At 31.9% G+C, this 18,195-nt stretch overlaps 3 protein-coding genes across 3 annotated transcripts; 2 read left to right on the plus strand and 1 right to left on the minus strand.

Annotated features, from left to right (window-relative positions):
• Positions 1–1,223: 1,223 nt before the first annotated feature.
• Positions 1,224–17,842, minus strand: LOC132740454 (peptidyl-prolyl cis-trans isomerase E-like; the record flags this gene model as incomplete). Its single annotated transcript, XM_060728353.1, is given in 7 exon segments — positions 1,224–1,334; positions 2,076–2,185; positions 2,972–3,053; positions 11,362–11,388; positions 11,990–12,033; positions 12,564–12,662; positions 17,808–17,842. Coding segments are annotated over 7 exon segments (507 nt in total), but the record flags the coding sequence as incomplete, so codon positions are not given.
• Positions 3,573–5,309, plus strand: LOC132740453 (uncharacterized). Its single transcript, XM_060728351.1, has 3 exons — positions 3,573–4,104; positions 4,712–4,892; positions 5,204–5,309. Exons 1-3 carry the CDS (start codon positions 3,696–3,698, stop codon positions 5,307–5,309), a joined length of 696 nt encoding a protein of 231 aa, XP_060584334.1. The 5' UTR covers positions 3,573–3,695.
• On the plus strand, positions 5,523–10,870 carry LOC132740455 (uncharacterized). Its single transcript, XM_060728354.1, has 6 exons — positions 5,523–5,624; positions 5,936–6,084; positions 6,468–7,285; positions 8,244–8,436; positions 8,738–8,869; positions 9,160–10,870. The coding sequence occupies exons 1-6, from the start codon at positions 5,584–5,586 to the stop codon at positions 9,984–9,986; spliced, it is 2,160 nt and encodes a 719-aa protein (XP_060584337.1). The 5' UTR covers positions 5,523–5,583; the 3' UTR covers positions 9,987–10,870.
• Positions 17,843–18,195: the final 353 nt, after the last annotated feature.

Genomic DNA, 18,195 nt, shown 5'->3' on the forward strand with positions numbered 1-18,195 from the left:
CTGTCTTACACATTTATGCCATATTATTTAAAAATCCATCCAGGAATGACAAAATTGTTGACTGGACATAACCATTAATGCACTTTAATGAAAAAATTCAGATCATGAATTTGGCATGTAAGTGTTAACTTGAATGTTGAAATAGGGAACCTGATTCATGTACATGGCACATAGTGATTATTCACACACATTTATGCATTATAATTTTCTAATCCATCCACGAATAACAGAATTGTTGAACAGACACGAACATCAGTGTACTTTTATAATCATTCACATCATTAATTTTGATCTACCACTGTGACTTTGACGTTCGAGCTAGGGACCTGATTCTTGTGCAAAATACATCATCATTAAGTCCAACAGATATATGCATATAAATTGATTTTTAAATCCATCAAGGAATGAAAGAATTTTTGACTGGACAAAGTTAGAACAGACGGACAGACGGATGCTACAAAAACTTTGTTCTTTTGGAGACCTAAAATTGCACACATAAACTTAACCATACAGTGAGGGCCATGCAGATGCCTGGGTGAGTACAAATGCTCTCCCGATTCTTAATATAGTCGTACTACAAAGGATACAAATGAAGGTATAACTCTGTGGAATGAACTGCCTTTGTAACCAAACCCTTTCTCATGTGTACATAAACATCTGAAATTTTCTGAAAATATATAACATTGAAAACAATCATATACATTTTAAGATCATAAAAATAAAGGTATATTTTGCTATTCTTACAAAGATCAAATAAGAATCAATGATATCTAAGAAACCAAAAATCTTGTCAACTGGCAAATTCCATATAAATATTACACTTATTATGGAAAAAGAGAAAGTTGATCTTTTGGATTTATATTGATTTGATATTATTGATTATATTATTATAAGCACCATGTCAAGTCATATGGCCACATGCCAGCTTTCCCAGTACTGGCAGAGCTCATGTGTGCCCCTCAGTGCATCCTTTAGGGCACAAGTGGGTACCTCTGTACAATTATCAACCTTTCTTAATCTCGCTGGATATCTTCATTACATAAAAAAATCCAATGTACCAAGTGGATTCAAACCCATAGTGTTGATTGGGCAGTGGTTCAAAGTCAGAGACCTTAGCCAATTATCCAAACAATACGTAGACAAATATTTTGAAGCTATATTTGCTTCCTCATAAAAGAAAAAGGTTTTTCGATAATAAAGAAATACCTGCAGTTTTTGGGCACAACATCTGGTCTCAACTGTATAACAATTCTTCCTGATTGTTTGTTTCCTATTTTTATATCAAAGAACACTTGTGAACTTGTCCGAGATCTTTTACCTGCTGGCTCATCATCCTATAATACAAACACATCATCTTGTAAAACTTACTTTACAACTGCTAAGGGTGATCTATATAGCATTGTAAAACAGCTTGGTTCCTGGTCAGACACCGACTCTTTTTAGTTTCTGGCCTGGTTAAAAACAATTTGATAATCACACAATATGAAGATGAAGTACAATTTAAGCAAAATATGTATACTAAAACAGTATGAAAAAATCCATTTAAAATTTGATAAAATTATTTTGATATACAGTGAATATTAATAAAGGAATATCTAGCAATTGTAAAGAGATACAAAACACTGAATGAAAGAATAATTCTGTGATTTTCTTTTTTTGTTCGGGTCCATTTACCAGACTCTTCTAAGAAGCAAATGTATTTTTTTTTAACTCTGCCTATATAAAAACTCCAAAATTGTAGGCTTAAGTTTTTTTTGGGGGGAGAAAAAAGATAACTATTCGGCATGGAGAAGTAGACAATTACTAACTTCTTTTTAGCAAAGTATGGTAAAAAGGCCCTGAAAAGAAATGTAATCGTTGGTCTCTAAATTACAATTAATCTATAGATGAATAAAGATAATTGAAACAACAAATTTGACATTGTGTTCATTCCCAATTTTGGCATCACATCAAGCATTTTTTCTGACTGACCCGAACCCTTTCCAAAGTCGTAAAGAAGTCACTATAGTTGTCTAATTAGTATGAACAAATATTTGTGTATCCATATATACCTGTATATATAAGAGAACACTTACAGTATCTGTTTGTGCCTGTCGTTTTGTTGGGGATTGTGAGGTGTTTTCCTTGTCTTCACTAGTTACTGTCTCCCCAGCATGCTCTTGTAACCATGTATCTTCAGACCACACTAAAATAATCAAAATACAAGACATCAATTTTTTACAAACATGACCAGAAATACTCATTTACTTTCCAAACATTACAAAAGATGATAATGTTAAAGATGTTTATGAAATTTCATTTTCCTGTTTTAATATTAACTGTTTTTAGAATTAGTGTTTCAACTGTTCAAAAATCAGAAATGACAAATTTTAAAAAGCAAAATCTTTGGGGAAAGAAAAGAAAAGGGTTGAATTTTCCCACTTTCAAATTCGTTTTAAAATTTTTATACTTTAGCACTAAAGAGCCCCCCCTTTTAAAAAGATTTTGCCAATGCGGGTTACAAGCATGGCAAACCTATTAAATTGGCGGGCACCTTTTCCCTTTTTTTAAATTTGAAATCTTAAAATCCAAATTGGGTTAACTATTCGCCCCTTTAATTTTAAAATGTATGAAAATTTTTTTAAATTATCCATTAACAAAATCCGGGTGTGCCCCCTGAATTTGTCTGAAACTAGTTTGGGTTACTTAACCCTTCCCAAAATTTTATATTATGACAGGGAAAAAGATGCTTTTAAAAAAAGAAAATTTGGGTTTCCCTTTTTTGGGCATATGATATCTGTAAAGTTTTAAAAATAAATTTGAATATTTACTTATTTCTAAAAGTAAAACCTCTTAGATTTAATTTCCTAAAGTTTGGTTTTCAAAAAGTGTGTTTCCTCAGCCATAGCTGAACAGATTTAAATCCCACAAGAAGCAGTTCCAACATCAAAGCATGCATAAATACAGCAAGACAAAGGATGAGTCATCTCACCTGCTTTAGCATGACCTTCCTTCACTTTCATAGGTTTTGCAAGATTGCATCTGATTGTTTTACCAAACAACTCGGAATCATTCTGAAAATTAAATTGAAAGCATTTTCCAAATAATGATTTGAAGGTTTAAAGGAAAATGTTTTACAGCTTTAGCATTTTCCAAATAATGATTTACAAGTTTACAGAATGTTTACAGCTTAACATTTTCCCAATAATTGATTTGGAGGTTTATAGAATGTTTACAGCTTAGCATTTTCCAAATAATGATTTACAAGTTTACAGAATGTTTATAGCTTATCTTAAAAGTCAGGAGCTATTCATATTGATGAGATCCTTGTAGAATATATGGAGAAACATTCACACACATAAAACTTCATTGATGGTTAAAAGATAGTATCTTAAAACAGCATCATAATGACCAATATACTTCCAAGTGATCTACCAAAATGTTAGGCATTCAATGACTCTGACCTTAACCAAAATCTCTTAGACTTATTATTCATAATTTATTTATTTATTTATTTATTTATTTATTATCTTGACATAATTATAATGATAAATTTAGGTTATGATTTCTCTGCTGATATTATTGCTATATTAAGGATTACGGACCCAGAAAAATCGGTATTTTCCGTGTTATTTCGGTAGATTCCGGAATGTCACGTTTCCGACCATGTGACCATGATAAATGACCACGTGATCGGATTCTGAGCTGATACAAAGATGGCCGAACAAACGCGCACTCGTAGAGGCAGATTTGCATCCTTAAAAAAAGAACCTGCTAAGCAGAAAGCATATGAGCTGAAAGAAGAACACAGCTATGTAGCAACTGATTATGTTGAAGTTGAGAGTTGCAAGACTGTGGATGGGAGTTGGAAGGAAGGCAGGCGAGTTGTTGATTTTGCCGTGTTGTTGGAGGGACTGCGGTTTTGCAAATCGTGTCGACTTGGCCCTATTCCTTTAACTATAGAGAACGTCATTGGGGAATTAAAGAAGGGATTAGGAGGATATCTAAAAGTGAAATGTTTGAACTCAGATTGTGGTCACGTGAACTGTATAGCGTATGGAAAATTAGTGAAAGGGAGTAAACAGGGTGCCACAACTTTTGCCGTGAATACGAAGCTTGGAACAGGTAACGGTCTTAAAATTTTATTCCTTATGTTGATAAATTATTGTATTAACACTCTATCTCCATCATTGATTCATTCAGTGGTCTGTTAAGAAAGTGTGTACGATTTCACACAATCTTTTGTAAACATATGTTTCGTACCCAAGCAATTTCGTACCCAGTAAAAAAGGTCATTTTATATCACAGTTTTGGGAAATTTTCTATGCCAATGTATCTATTTATACTGCAGCACACTCGTCAAGAGCATTATGTGCAATTGATAGTCATATGTCTAGTTTGTTTCCATTGATTTTTTTTTGTAAAACATCAAATTTTTATTGAATGTTTGCCATTTGTTTATGCATTTATAATTTATTTGTTTATGCATAATTAGTATTAATTACATGTATTAGTGAAATGTTGCGCAGAAGCCCACAGTGAAATTTCATAGGCATACTGCTACAAAATGTAATGCTTCATGTAAGTGTTGATGTATTTTATGCCTTTTAATTCATCCAAAAGCATATACATATATAATTGCTAAGAATGAAATTCATTGGCCTAGAAACTAAATTGGGTTGAAATGAAAATATTGTCTCAATAGAAACTAGATGTTTCTGTGTATTTTCAGCCATGATTGACACATTGGGAGGCCCGAATAAAGTCAACAACATGCTGGCAGCTTTGAATATACCCACTATCAGTAATAGTAAACTGAAGAAAATGGAGAGGAGGGCAGGGTCAAGCATTGAAAAAGTGGCGTCTGAGTCAATGGAAGCTGCAGGCAAAGAAGCATTTCAGAGAGAAATGGAGTAAGTATATTTCAAATGCATTTCTTAAAAGAATAAAATGAACAAATATTAGTTACATCTGACACGAACCAAAATTATTCTTGTGAAAACATATATGATATAAATAAGTTCAATGTGATATTTCGTTGAATATTTAAAAATGGGCGACAAAACTGAAGTGCATGCACATACATGTATGGAACTGTTTCACATTTGAAAATCCCATTTGGACTTCACATCAGAAATTTTCCAGAATACCTGGTTAAAGTTATACTTCTATAAAAACATTTATATCTTGTTTTCTTGTATCTTATAATTCTTTCTTTCTAAAGGGACATAGCTGTGTGTGAGTGTTTGGAAGCAGAGAAGTCAACAAATATTCTTATAAAGGACCTTGGGGTTTCTGTTCTTCCAGAGGCATCTCCTATGAAAGAGTAAGTTTAAAAAATATACACGTTACTGGCTGAAATAAATGTTGAGTGGTACATGTACTGTTTTTCTTTGTATATAGTTTACTATACACAGTTACACTACTGGAGCACTCAAAATCTTCTTTGCACATGACTGTATAAATTTATAAATATAAACATGACTAATGACACATATGTCTTTTGTCTGGTTTAGACTGTTGTTTACTTTCTTTTCTTTTTGTCTTTTCAGGGAATTGATAATACCAAGCGACACGAAAGACATAAGTTGGGCAGATGATACAATGAGTCCACAATCTTCGCAGGAGAAAGTTGTTAAGAGAAGGTAGGACTCATATGAACATAGATTCATTGCTAGAACATCAGTTGAATTTCAGTGCAATGTACACAAAGCTTGAAAAAAATATCTAAAAAACTTCGTAGTTGAAAATCCCTTAAACTAAATTTGCACTGTAAATGCAAGGGCTATTTGTCACACTTTTGTTCTGTTTCTTTTTATACAAGTGTTCATTCTGTCAAAAAAAGCTATGACCATTAGGGCCACTTTATTATTATATAAACCAGCATGTTAAATATACATGTGAACATTGTTCTTTTCATACACTGTAAATCTTTTCTTTTTTTCTTTTAATACAGAAAACAAAGATTTGTTATCCATGGACATAAGCTGGGTAAAACTTCATGTAAGAAGAGTTTGTTGAAAAGGTTCCCTTGTAAAACCCGCTCTGGCATGTCTTGTGCAGTTGATACAGCCTGGCAAAAACGAGGCTTTGATAGTCTTACATGTAAGTAGAAAATAATAGCAGTGTTTTAGTTTGTGATCTGTTAACCAGTCGGACGATTGAAGGGTTATGAAGTTAGCAATTTATTCGGTTATTGCCATCCCTAGTAAACAGCCTTATAAAATATCTGGAAAAAGTGTGATCCCTCGGAAGCATTAATCTCAACAAAATTACATGAAAATTTCAGACTCAGTTTGATTAAAGTTAAGCTTTACATAATGATCACTTCGTAATTAGTTGAACATGCTTTAGCCTTTATGTATGTTTACACTTAATGTATGTTTACATGTAAATGTAGTTTAAAACATGCAGTCCAGCTACTTTGTAAAATAGTGTCAATTGAAATGATCTTTCAAACAATTTTCTGTATTATTTTGGTTTTACAGCTCATACCTTTTTTATGAGTAAGGCGAAGTATGGTAAAAAGGTATTGAAGGCTATTGTAAAACACCGAACCTGTGGAACATGTAAATGGTGGAAAAGAAACAAACCAGGTCAACCAGTACGTCTACACCGCTGTGTCCAAAACCATACAGGAAGTGCAAGATCGATGGAGAGTGCGAGCGGGGAACAAGGTATATTGGAATTGTCCAAAGAAGGAACACCTGTAGAGTATATTGAAGGTGATGGAGACAATACACTTATAGCTCGGTTAAAGTCTAATCAAAATATTAATATGAAAAAGAGATTTGATAGGAACCATGTTGTGAAGAATGTTGGTAAACACCTGTTTCAGTTGCAAGCCTCCAAGAAAGTTCGTCTCAGTAAAGTTGTAATTAACCACATCCAGAAGTGTCTCAAATACGCCTTTGCTAAAAACCAAGGAAACAAAGAAGATCTGGAACAAAATCTGAGGGCAATCATACCCCATCAGTTTGGGGACCATAGCTTCTGTTTCCCAAAGTTTTGTGGCTACAAGAGGGACCAAAGTGTGAAATATCTTCATCGTAGCTTGCCATACAAGGGCCCCATCAAAGATGAAACAGGTCAGCTTCGGGAAGAACTTGACAAAGTTTTCGCACCTGTCATTGGCAATGCAGAACAGTACTCTGACTTGGGTTCTTCACAACAATGTGAACATGCTAACAGGGAAGTATCGTTGAGGGCCCCAAAGTCACTTCACTATGGAAACTCTGAGTCCTTGGACTTCCGAGTGCAGGCGACGGCAGCCTTCATCAATGAAGGAAGAACTTATATTTGCAAGGTACTAAACAAGAAGTTTTACACTTGACTTGCATGTGATTAGTTTGATTTTGTTTTATTTAGGGCTGGATCTCATTTTGATATGAAATACTTTTACACAAAATTTACCTTTCAAAAATTCATCAAGATGACTTTACAAATTTAATTTAAAACTATTTTGATGGGTATGTTTGTACCCTTTTGATATCCAGCACAAAATCAGTAGGGTTTAAGCTGCAGTTAGTGATTTGTTTCTTATTTGTTTTAAATACAAGCAAAACAGCTGTAAAATAGCAGTATTTATTCTTTTAGATGGTTTATTTCAATTTATAAAGCCTGCAAAATACTTAGCCTGAAATTTAAATCTGAATCACTTGCTGTAGCTTTAAGGGTTAAAAATGGTATTCCTTTTTCAATTCAGGAAATGAAGTTGTCAGAAATGTTTTGCTAAGATTATTTGTTTCTCACGTTTTTTTTATTTGTTTGATGTTTACAGTTCACAGTTCATGTTGATTTATGTTTACAGTTCACAGTTCATGTTGATTTATGTTTACAGTTCACAGTTCATGTTGATTTCTTTGTTTGTGTTGCAGTTACACTGTTGGATATTTTCATACAGTTTCAAGCATATGGTGCCTTCTGCAAGTAAGTACTGTTCATAGTTTGTAATTATTTGTTTACATTATACATGTATTGTCTATAAAGTTAGAACACAACAATGTTGCAGAGTTATGTTGCTTTTTTCAAGTGAATATAGTACATGTATAAAAAGGCGAATGGAAACTTTTATCATACTAATATAATAAGCTTTTGGGCATCATTCAAGTGTTATGAATGATTACATTGAAGAGCAATGGTGACCCATGTTACTACAACAACTTAGTTCACTATGGCAACTAAATCTAGACCAGATTTGTCAAATTGTCTTGATTGGTAAATGTATGTAACTATCAAAGCTTACACAATTTTTTCTATGTTAGGCTAATGAAGAAGGAGGTCTTTCTCCGGGGTTCCACACAGAAAAGTACTCTAAGAAGTGTATGAATGAACGCAAGCGCCGAATGGAACGCTCCAGTCTTCCTTCGTCCAAGCGTCGCAGACTCACATTGAAACAAGAGAGGTGTATATGTAAAGGAGCAACCGAAGTGCTAGAAGGTGCCACATATCAGTCAGGTTAGCCTTTTATCTTGTAATGTTAAAAAGTTAAAAAAAAAGTGGTACGTCAACAGCTTAGTGCACTGGGTACTTATAGTAGAGTTTCAAATCCTAAGAAAGTTGTAAGTTCTACCACTGGTTTGGTCATAGTACTGATCAATAGATGGACAGAAAGTATTGTTTTTATAAAAAGGATGTAATGCTCACTCAACTGTGCTGAATATGGTTAAGAGACCTTTGGTACTCTAACAGTTCAAATGTTTACATTGTCTTATAATTTATGATTGGACACACATTATTCTAATACAATGTACTTCAGAAATTGGTCTTCAGAATGATGTTGATGTGGAAACAATTCCGGACGCTGTACCACGTGGTGATTTTAAGCCCCTGAAACTTCAAAACTCGATGCCAACATTTGTTGTATTAGACTTGGAGACTACAGATCTTAGTAAGTGTTTTGTATAACTACTTCTTATATTGGCGGTCTAGTATAGATTTATGTTCCATTATTATAAAAAATAATGTGTTGCTTTTCAATAACATCATGAATGTTTTACATATGAAAGTAACTTTAAAGTGATGGAATATTTGAGCTGCGTCATGTGAAAATGGGCCCTAAGGCGATTTCCACCAGCTGGCATGGGTCCATACTGGTCGGGCTCGCTTTTATATCCATTTTCTCATGATGCGGCTCATATCTGATGTGTTTTATATAAATTGCTTTTTTGTTTATTTCAGTACGAAGTGGGAAAATGCCTCATTTGACCCAGATTGCTGCCAGAGAAGTAAATAGTGGTAGTGAGTTTTCAACTTATGTTACACCGAAGCTACCTATATCAGAAGGAGCACAGCAGACCACTGGTATTAGAATGGCAGATAATAATGTTATGTATGTTTCCGGAACTATAGTAGAAACTGTAAACATTCAATGTGATGTTGAAAATTTCATAAAGTGGCTACAAAAGTATAACAGAGTAGTGTTGGTGGCACACAACGGGCGGAGGTTTGATTTTTCAGTTGTTGTTGCTGCAGTTTCTAATGTGAATAAGTTGGAAGAATTTTTAGCAAGTGTTGTAGGTTGTTTGGATACATTACCATTGTTTCGTAAGACCTATTCTGACAGAAGTAGTTACAAGCAGGGAGATCTTGTACAGGACATTCTCGGTATACAGTATAATGCCCATGACGCTCTTGAAGATGTGCGCGCCTTAGTGAAATTGTTCCAACATTGTTGTGCCTTAGTAAATGATATGATAAAGTTCACTTTTTCTCTAAATGCAGTGTATCACCAATGTCTGTCATCAAAGGAAAAGGCAAAGAATTTACCGTCATTGTCATGTCTTATTGCAAGTAGTGTTTGTAAACTTCCTACAGCTGAAAATATCGCGTCTTCAGGGTTAAACCTGGAGCATCTAAGGAAAATCTTTATACGTGATGGTGAAGATGGACTACACAGTACATTCACGATGAAAAACAGTGAAGGCCAACCACGTGTAACAAACACAAAAAGGACACTTGAGACTGTCATTCCTAAACTGGCTGATTTCTTACAAAAAAACAGTTAAAATTTGTTTTACTGATAATTGAGCCGTGTCATGACAAAACCAACACAATGCGTTTGCGACCAGCATGGATCCAGACCAGCCTGCGCATCCGCGCAGTCTGATCAAGATCCATGATGTTCGCTATCAGTTTCTCTTCTTGTATTAGAGTTAGTAAGCAAACACCATGGGTCCTGATCAGACTGCGCGGATGCGCAGGCTGGTCTGGATCCATGCTGGTCGCAAACGCATTGTGTTGGTTTTGTTATGACACGGCTCATATATACTGTTGGATCTCCAAATGCCATATGTTATATTGTACTGAAGATATGTTTCAGCAATTTTCTATTGCAGGAAAGCAGTATATTTCAAGTATTTTCACTCAAGGTCATATTGACATGTTTTCATTGAAATTTAGGCTTACTTACATTTTTAACTTTAGTCACAGAATCAAAACCAAAATGTTACATTGTTAATACATTTTTATTTTTTGGTATCTGCAGCACACATCAAAAAACATAACATATGATAAATAGTAGGATATTTTTCTTTGTAAGTATTATCTTTGTGAACATTTTAGTGCTTGGTGTGGATAAATAGTTCTTGGTCACTATTTGATTTTCTAGCTCTCGACCACATGTATGTATACAAGATTTTGAAGAAAACACATGATTTTATTGTTGACAGAAGGTACCTTTTCTATTGATATTAAGTGTTTTTATTGCATTGCAAGTCTTGTATTGTTTCTAAGCAGAAGCTGAAGCATTATTTAATAGTTTGAAACAAAGAAAGAATAAATAATGAAATTTGACCTCAAATTGTCTCCCTTGACATTTGATACCAAACTCATAAAATGTAGTGGTTTGAACTAACTAGACGGTAAAAGTTTTTCCTTTTTTAATATTTTCCCCTTTATATCTGATAGAAACTTTATATTTGGGTCTTATATTGTGAAACAATATTGAAAGCATTAAAAATTTGGCCAAAACATTGTGTATTTGGACATGACATGGAAAAAAAGCCAGAGTCCGCAGGGTCAAATTTTCACATAATACATTTTATTTCTTTTTCTTTGTGAACAATTGTTATCAGTAAGTAATGCATGATATAAACTAAGGTCATATGAACACAACAAGGTACATTTCACAAATACATTCCTCAATTTGGAAAAATTACAGAAGATTTATAGGATCTAGGTATTTGCTCTTTGGGGTTCTTCTCAGAAAAGTGGGGTAGCCGACATCAAATGTACATATCTCATGTTTTGAACGGTAAATTTTAATAAAATTTCATATTTGGGTGTCTTAATGGATGCTTAACAAGAATTCATCAAGTATGTAACCATTTCTAAATGTGGGTTTCAGGGTCCGTAAACCTTAAGTATATTGAGTTATCTTACCAGGTTATCTATTGCAGCTGCAGCATCCTGGAAAATAAATAACAACAAAAAGTTAATGCACCACAATTTGTTTTGTTTGTTTTGTTCTACAGGACACCAACACAATTTTCGTCATATGGCACCAAAACAGGAAGATAATTTTGGTTAATCATGTGTGAAACAAACTTAAAACAACACCAGGGGTCAAAAATACCTCACCTGCTTGGACTGAGAAATGCAAAGACTCCAGGAATTCAAACCGATTAAGTTGCCCCTTATGGTTAAGCAGGGATTTACAGTTTACAAATGAGCTGTGCCCTGCAGTCTGACCAGGATCCATGCTGTTTGCTATCAGTTTCTCTACTTGTTATAGGGTTGGTAAGCGAACAGCATGGATCCTGATCAGATTGCACTGATGTGCAGGCTGGTCTGGATCCATGCCGGTCTCAAACCCATTATGTTGGTTTTGTCATGACACTGCTAAAATATTATAACTATATGTTCATGTTTTGAGGTTGCTAGGTATCAAAGTAGGTCTAGGACATTCCAAACATAAAGCACAGTAAGGTTTACATTGATCTAGTTCATTTCTTATAAGCATAAAATCAGAACTTAGTAGATTTAAACAGATAACAAGTGATATACATACCTCTGCTAGTTCAAACTCTATAAATGCAAATCCTCTGTGTTTCTCTGCAAAAATAAAAAAACACAAAGGAATACAAAAAAGAAATGCTTGCCTTTGCTCATCTCGAACATATTTCACTCAATTTTTTATTTATTACTATAAGAAAGCCTTATGCTAAAATCATCCTTCTCACTATTACACATTTGATTTATTTAATTTAAGATAAAGCATTATTCTGAATACTTACTGCAGAACATAACCAAAAATATCATGCTTGGTTTAAACATATTTCATTCTATATATTTACTGTAATACATTATAATGAACAATATATACACAATACATATGGGATTGGGCAGAAAGCTATGAAAGCTTATGAGTGTCCTGTCCCAGTTTGAACAGTTTACATATATACAGTTCATGGCATTATCATGCACAATGTTCATTTAGTTGAAAATATATCAATGACATTTTCAAAAAAAAGGTATTTTGCAACAAATACTAAACCAAATGGTCATGAAAAAAATGCAAAAGAAAATATCATTCTTGTAAGTTTGAAACATTCTTCTAAATGCAAAAAAATGACAATACAGACCTGTCTCATAATCCAGTGGGACATTTATGTCTGTCACATCACCAAATGGAATAAATGCAGCATGCAGAATTTTCTCATCTACTTCTTCTGACAGTCCACCTGAAGTAAATATTAAAAGAGTTAATATCATAATAATAAAGTCAGTAAAATTTTGTAATCAGATTGTTTAAGAATAACAAACATTATAGAATAAATAAATGTTTGTTGTAGTATTTCAATGCATAACTACCGGCAGCACGAAATACCCAAATATACACAAATATAGCAAAATTCATTTTTGTTTGTATAAAATACTGATTATAGTGTGAAAATGAATTAATATTAATAGAATAATATGACTTAGTCAGCTATAACTTTCATTCATTCCGTTAAAATGGGCAGTACAGATCTTGTAAGAAAATAAACTTGCGACATTTGCTTAATATGGTCTAGTTTCATAACTGAATATACTGTCTTGCAAATTAAAATGAAGATATGATATATTTGTTGTCTACATTTAAATTTCTATTGTATAATTTTGTTGAAATTTCATACAAGAGTCCATCTTATTATATTTTTTAGAAAATTTAATATAACTTTAATGGAGTGTACTCACTAGTACTGTATTTGAGTATATTTTGGTTCAAAACACAAGATAGGAAAATTTTTATTTGGGTATGTTTGATCAATCTTAGTCAAAGTGTATATTGTAATTCATAATTAAAACAGCACTTTTTTTAGTATTCAACATTTATTTTTAGTATATCTGAGCAATATTTGGGTATATTTGGGCAATATTTGGGTATTTCATGCTGCCCATACCTACTATCTTGGAAAACCAATGTCTTTATTTCCAGCAAATACAAAGAAATTATTTATGAAACTTAAAATTTTTTTGACAACATGTTGTTATGATAATGATATTGAAATGGGGTGAATCATCACTGAACTGCAGCAAATTGTTAACAGATATCTATTATTAAAAACACAACAGATAAATTGGCCAACTTCTGAAGAAAGAAACAAGTGAACTAACTTCATCCTTCACAGTATTCAATCATTTTTTCATTGTAAATCAGACAAAGAATATATATCAGTTGTGACTACTTTGTAGCAGCTACTGTACTGTTTAGCAACTACCAGGCAACACAAAAATCATTTACAGGCAAATACTCCATTTCTATTCAAGGGCTATAACTCAGTAAAAGATCATACAACAAGAGAAACTTTAAAAATAATAATCATTTAAGGGCCATAACTCTGACAAAAATCATGGAACTGGAAAATGCTGACGATATGCAAAACTAGACTTGGAACTGATCATTCCTGTAAATGTTCGGATGAAATTGTACCAGTTGTTCTTTAGAAGTAGGCCAGACAGACAGACATACAACGGAGAACTGTTTTTATTAAAAATTCCATGGTAAACTTTCAAAACATTATTTTAAAATGTATAAAGCACAGAAGGACTGCCAAAATCATATGCCAGTTGGCTAGTTTTTCACTTCTTCCAATATACTGGCCACCTTCAACTAACTGAAGTTTACTTATCTTAAACAGTTAAACCATTTACTATGGGAAAATAAGAAATCCTTTCACAGAGATCAACATGGCAAAATGGCAGTTTGTGCACCTGACTGGTTGAAAAGAAAAAGCCTAATCTCTTAGTTGCTTCTCCAATTATACAGTTTCACATCAACTTGACATAAATTTTAATAATACTGTACAGTACAATGAACCTTAATTATTTTGGGATTGGGTGCTTTGTACGAAATCTGTCTTTCCTGTTTTATTTGAAAACAAGTACATTTGATAGCTTGTTCACATACATATTTTTAGGTTTTACAAATATACAGATTTTTGGGTACGAGTTGGCTTGGGGCGAATCTATAATTCTTTACTTGTTATTGCATAAATAGCTGGGAAAGGGTGCATAGAAAAACCGGAAAGCACCGGATAGCACCGAAATACCGGAAAGCACTCAAATTTCTCAAAAAAACATATGAAAACTTTATTTTATCGGTTTGAAAGTGTTACCAATCGATTTATTATGATCAAAATCTTTCAGACAAGTCATTTTTATAAATATATATTAATAATTATTACGAGTATTTAGGAAAATAGATATATCGATTGCTTTCCGGTCCTGCTAATTAAGATGCATGTACATTACCGAATAGAAATATTGTTTGTCAAAGTTATACATGAAAACATTATTTTATTGGTTTAAAGGTGTTACCAATCGATTTATTATATCAAATTCTTTCAGACAACATGTTTTTTATAATTATAATATGATTATTATTACGATTATTTAAGAAAATAGATATATCGAGTGCTTTCCGGTCCTGCTAAGATACATGTACTTACCGAATAGCAATATTGTTTATCAAAGTTATACATGAAAACATTATTTTATTGGTTTGAAAGTGTTTTCAATCGATTTATTAGGTCAAAATCTTTCAGACAACATGTTTTTATAATTATAATATGATTATTATTACGATTATTTAAGAAAATAGATATATCGAGTGCTTTCCGGTTCTGCTAAGGTACATGTACTTTACCGAATAGCAATATTGTTTATCAAAGTAATACTTGAAAACTTTATTTTTTTTAGTTTGAAAGTGTTTAAATCGATTAATTAGGTCAAAATCTTTCAGACAACATGTTTTTATAATTATAATATGATTATTATTACGATTATTTAGGAAAACAGATATATCGAGTGCTTTCCGGTCCTGTGAAGAATAGCTGGATGTATTTAACTGATTGAGATATTATGATATAGAGATGTCATTTAAACTTAAAATTTAATAATATTCTACAAACAGTGATGTGTTCAAAACAAAATCAACAAATAACTATCTCTATATTATATACACAAAAAACTACAATATATGTACACAGGCAGACCCCTAGATTTTTTTATTTAATATCAATATCAATGCATATTATAATCTAGCTTCAGACATAATTATAAAAATGTTATCTTGTTAGTAATATTACTTTATTTCTTTTCATTCTCCATGTTTTGTTAATGCAGTCAAAAGATGTAGTTTTATCATTGTATGAGACTTTGCTACTAAATAATGTAACTTTGATGATTACGTGATGTTTAATTATATTTGAATGTATGTATTTTGTGACCATGTGCATTTTGTACACGTCTTATATGAATAAACTATCTATCATCTATCATCATATTATATTATGGTAAATCCATTTCAGTTCATGTATGGGCTAGACTTAAATGTAGCTTAAAAACATAAAACGTATTGTTGATAAAAACGGCCCTTTTAAGGGCCAAACATATATTACGAAAGAAATCCAGATTTATATTGTCAATTTGTTTATCAATAAAGCTTTTTACATATTTAAAATATATTTTTTTATATGTGCCATTTAATTTTCAGGTTCCGCGCATAAATTACGTAAGTAAGTAATGGCATGGGTTCAAATATAGAATACATCAACAGATATGTCTTCTTCCTTTTTCGGATTACATTTAAAAAATAAGGTTGATTATAAATTTCTATATTCATATATGATGAGTCTTAACGATTGTCATGATTTTTGATATTTTATTTAAGAAATATTCCAATTTAGATTTAATAGCACTACTAGCATTTACAGAAAAATTATGGTAATGGATTAATTTTGTTGATGTTAATATACAATTTTATTCAAATAAGAGTAAATTTTAATAACACCTTGATATTAAGTTCTAAGAGATTCCGTATATATCCGTTACAAACATTTCTTTTTATGAGTGCCGTAAAATTCTTCATTAAAAAAATTAGTTTTTATATCAAAAGAGTGTGTAATTAATTGCAATTGTATACAATTTGATTAAATCATCACCTTTAGGTGCTACAATATACAAGGTCTTCAATCAGCAAGGATTAGCACATGTGATAAACAATACAACAACTACTGTCCTCCACTGATGACCACATTGCTTTTCGGTACACATAATATGGTCAAAATAAAGACATAACTGAACGAAAATTTATAAGTTTTTCTTTATTTTACATAATATAACAATATAATAATAAAAAATATGGATCAATGCTTTGAATAACTTCTTTGTACTTTTTACACATCATCTTTCTGTCTTTCACACAACCTATAAATTATTAGAATATGATACAATGATATATGGTATGAGCAAGATTGAAAAAACGCGTAACTAATCATAATATTTTTAAATAAAATAAGTTCACCTTAATAAATCAATTTCTAACACTTTCACATAATTAATATGAAGGATTAGTGTGAATTATATAAATATTCGAGTGCTATTCGGTAAAGTAGATGTACTTTAGCATTACCGGAAAGCAATCAATATTTGTAGCAACTTTGAAAATCGCGTAATTAAACATAAAATATTTATAAAAACGTCATGATATACAGATCTTCACCTAATAAATAGATTGAAAACACTTTCAAACTAAAAAAATACAGTTTTCATGTATTACTTGGATAAACAATATTGCTATTCGGTAATGGACATGTATCTTAGCAGGACCGGAAAGCACTCGATATATCTATTTTCTTAAATACTCGTAATAATTATCAATATATATTTATAAAAACATGTTGTCTGAAAGATTTTGATCTAATAAATTGATTAGTAACACTTTCAAAACAATAAAATAAAGTTTTCATGTATTACTTTGATAAACAATATTGCTATTCGGTAATGTACATGTAACTTAGCAGGACCGGAAAGCACTCGATATATGTATTTTCCTAAATACTCGTAATAATAATAAAATATATTTATTAAAATGACTTCATAAACAGATTTTGATCTAATAAATCGATTGGTAACACTTTCAAACCAATAAAATAAAGTTTTCATGTATTACTTTGATAAAAATATTGCTATTCGGTAATGTACATGTATCTTAGCAGGACCGGAAAGCACTCGATATATCTATTTTCCTAAATACTCGTAATAATTATCAATATATATTTACAAAAATAACTTGTCTGAAAGATTTTGATCTAATAAATCGATTGGTAACACTTTAAAACCGATAAAATAAAGCTTTCATATGTTTTTATGAGAAATTTGAGTGCTTTCCGGTATTTCGGTGCTATCCGGTGCTTTCCGGTTTTTCTATGCACCGGCTGGGAAATGAACATTCTTTTTATCTTTTTTTATATGGATCAATGACAGTAATATGAATTATATATTGAACAGCATTGTAGGAAATTTCTCTTCTGTATAAGTCTAATTTATCACATTGATATTACCGACATACACCATACGCTTGCTGTTTGACGCCATTTTAGTGTTTCGGATTACATCGGTTAATGGCCATAATACACTAAATTTTTGGGGTTGAAAACCACTATACATTACAAGTTTGCTTTTTAAAAAGAAGCATGTGAGAGGTCTTTTGCAGCTGTGGAAAATTTGTTTAATTCGAAAATATTTGGGGATATTTTTGCATAAAAGGCGCAATAAATGGTTATAAATTTCAATTATTTAACAAAATATAATGTATCATATATATTGAATATAATATCATTATGAAAGTTTATTTTACACTTCATTTTTTCAGGGTCTTTCAAAAAGAAAGGTCTGGAAACACGCTATGTAAACTCTTCTCGCTACAATTAAACATGTCTCGTTATAAAT

This window comes from Ruditapes philippinarum, unplaced genomic scaffold (assembly GCF_026571515.1).
Source record: "Ruditapes philippinarum isolate M1 unplaced genomic scaffold, ASM2657151v2 ctg13952_1_1_1_1, whole genome shotgun sequence".
Taxonomy (NCBI): Eukaryota; Metazoa; Mollusca; class Bivalvia; order Venerida; family Veneridae; genus Ruditapes; species Ruditapes philippinarum.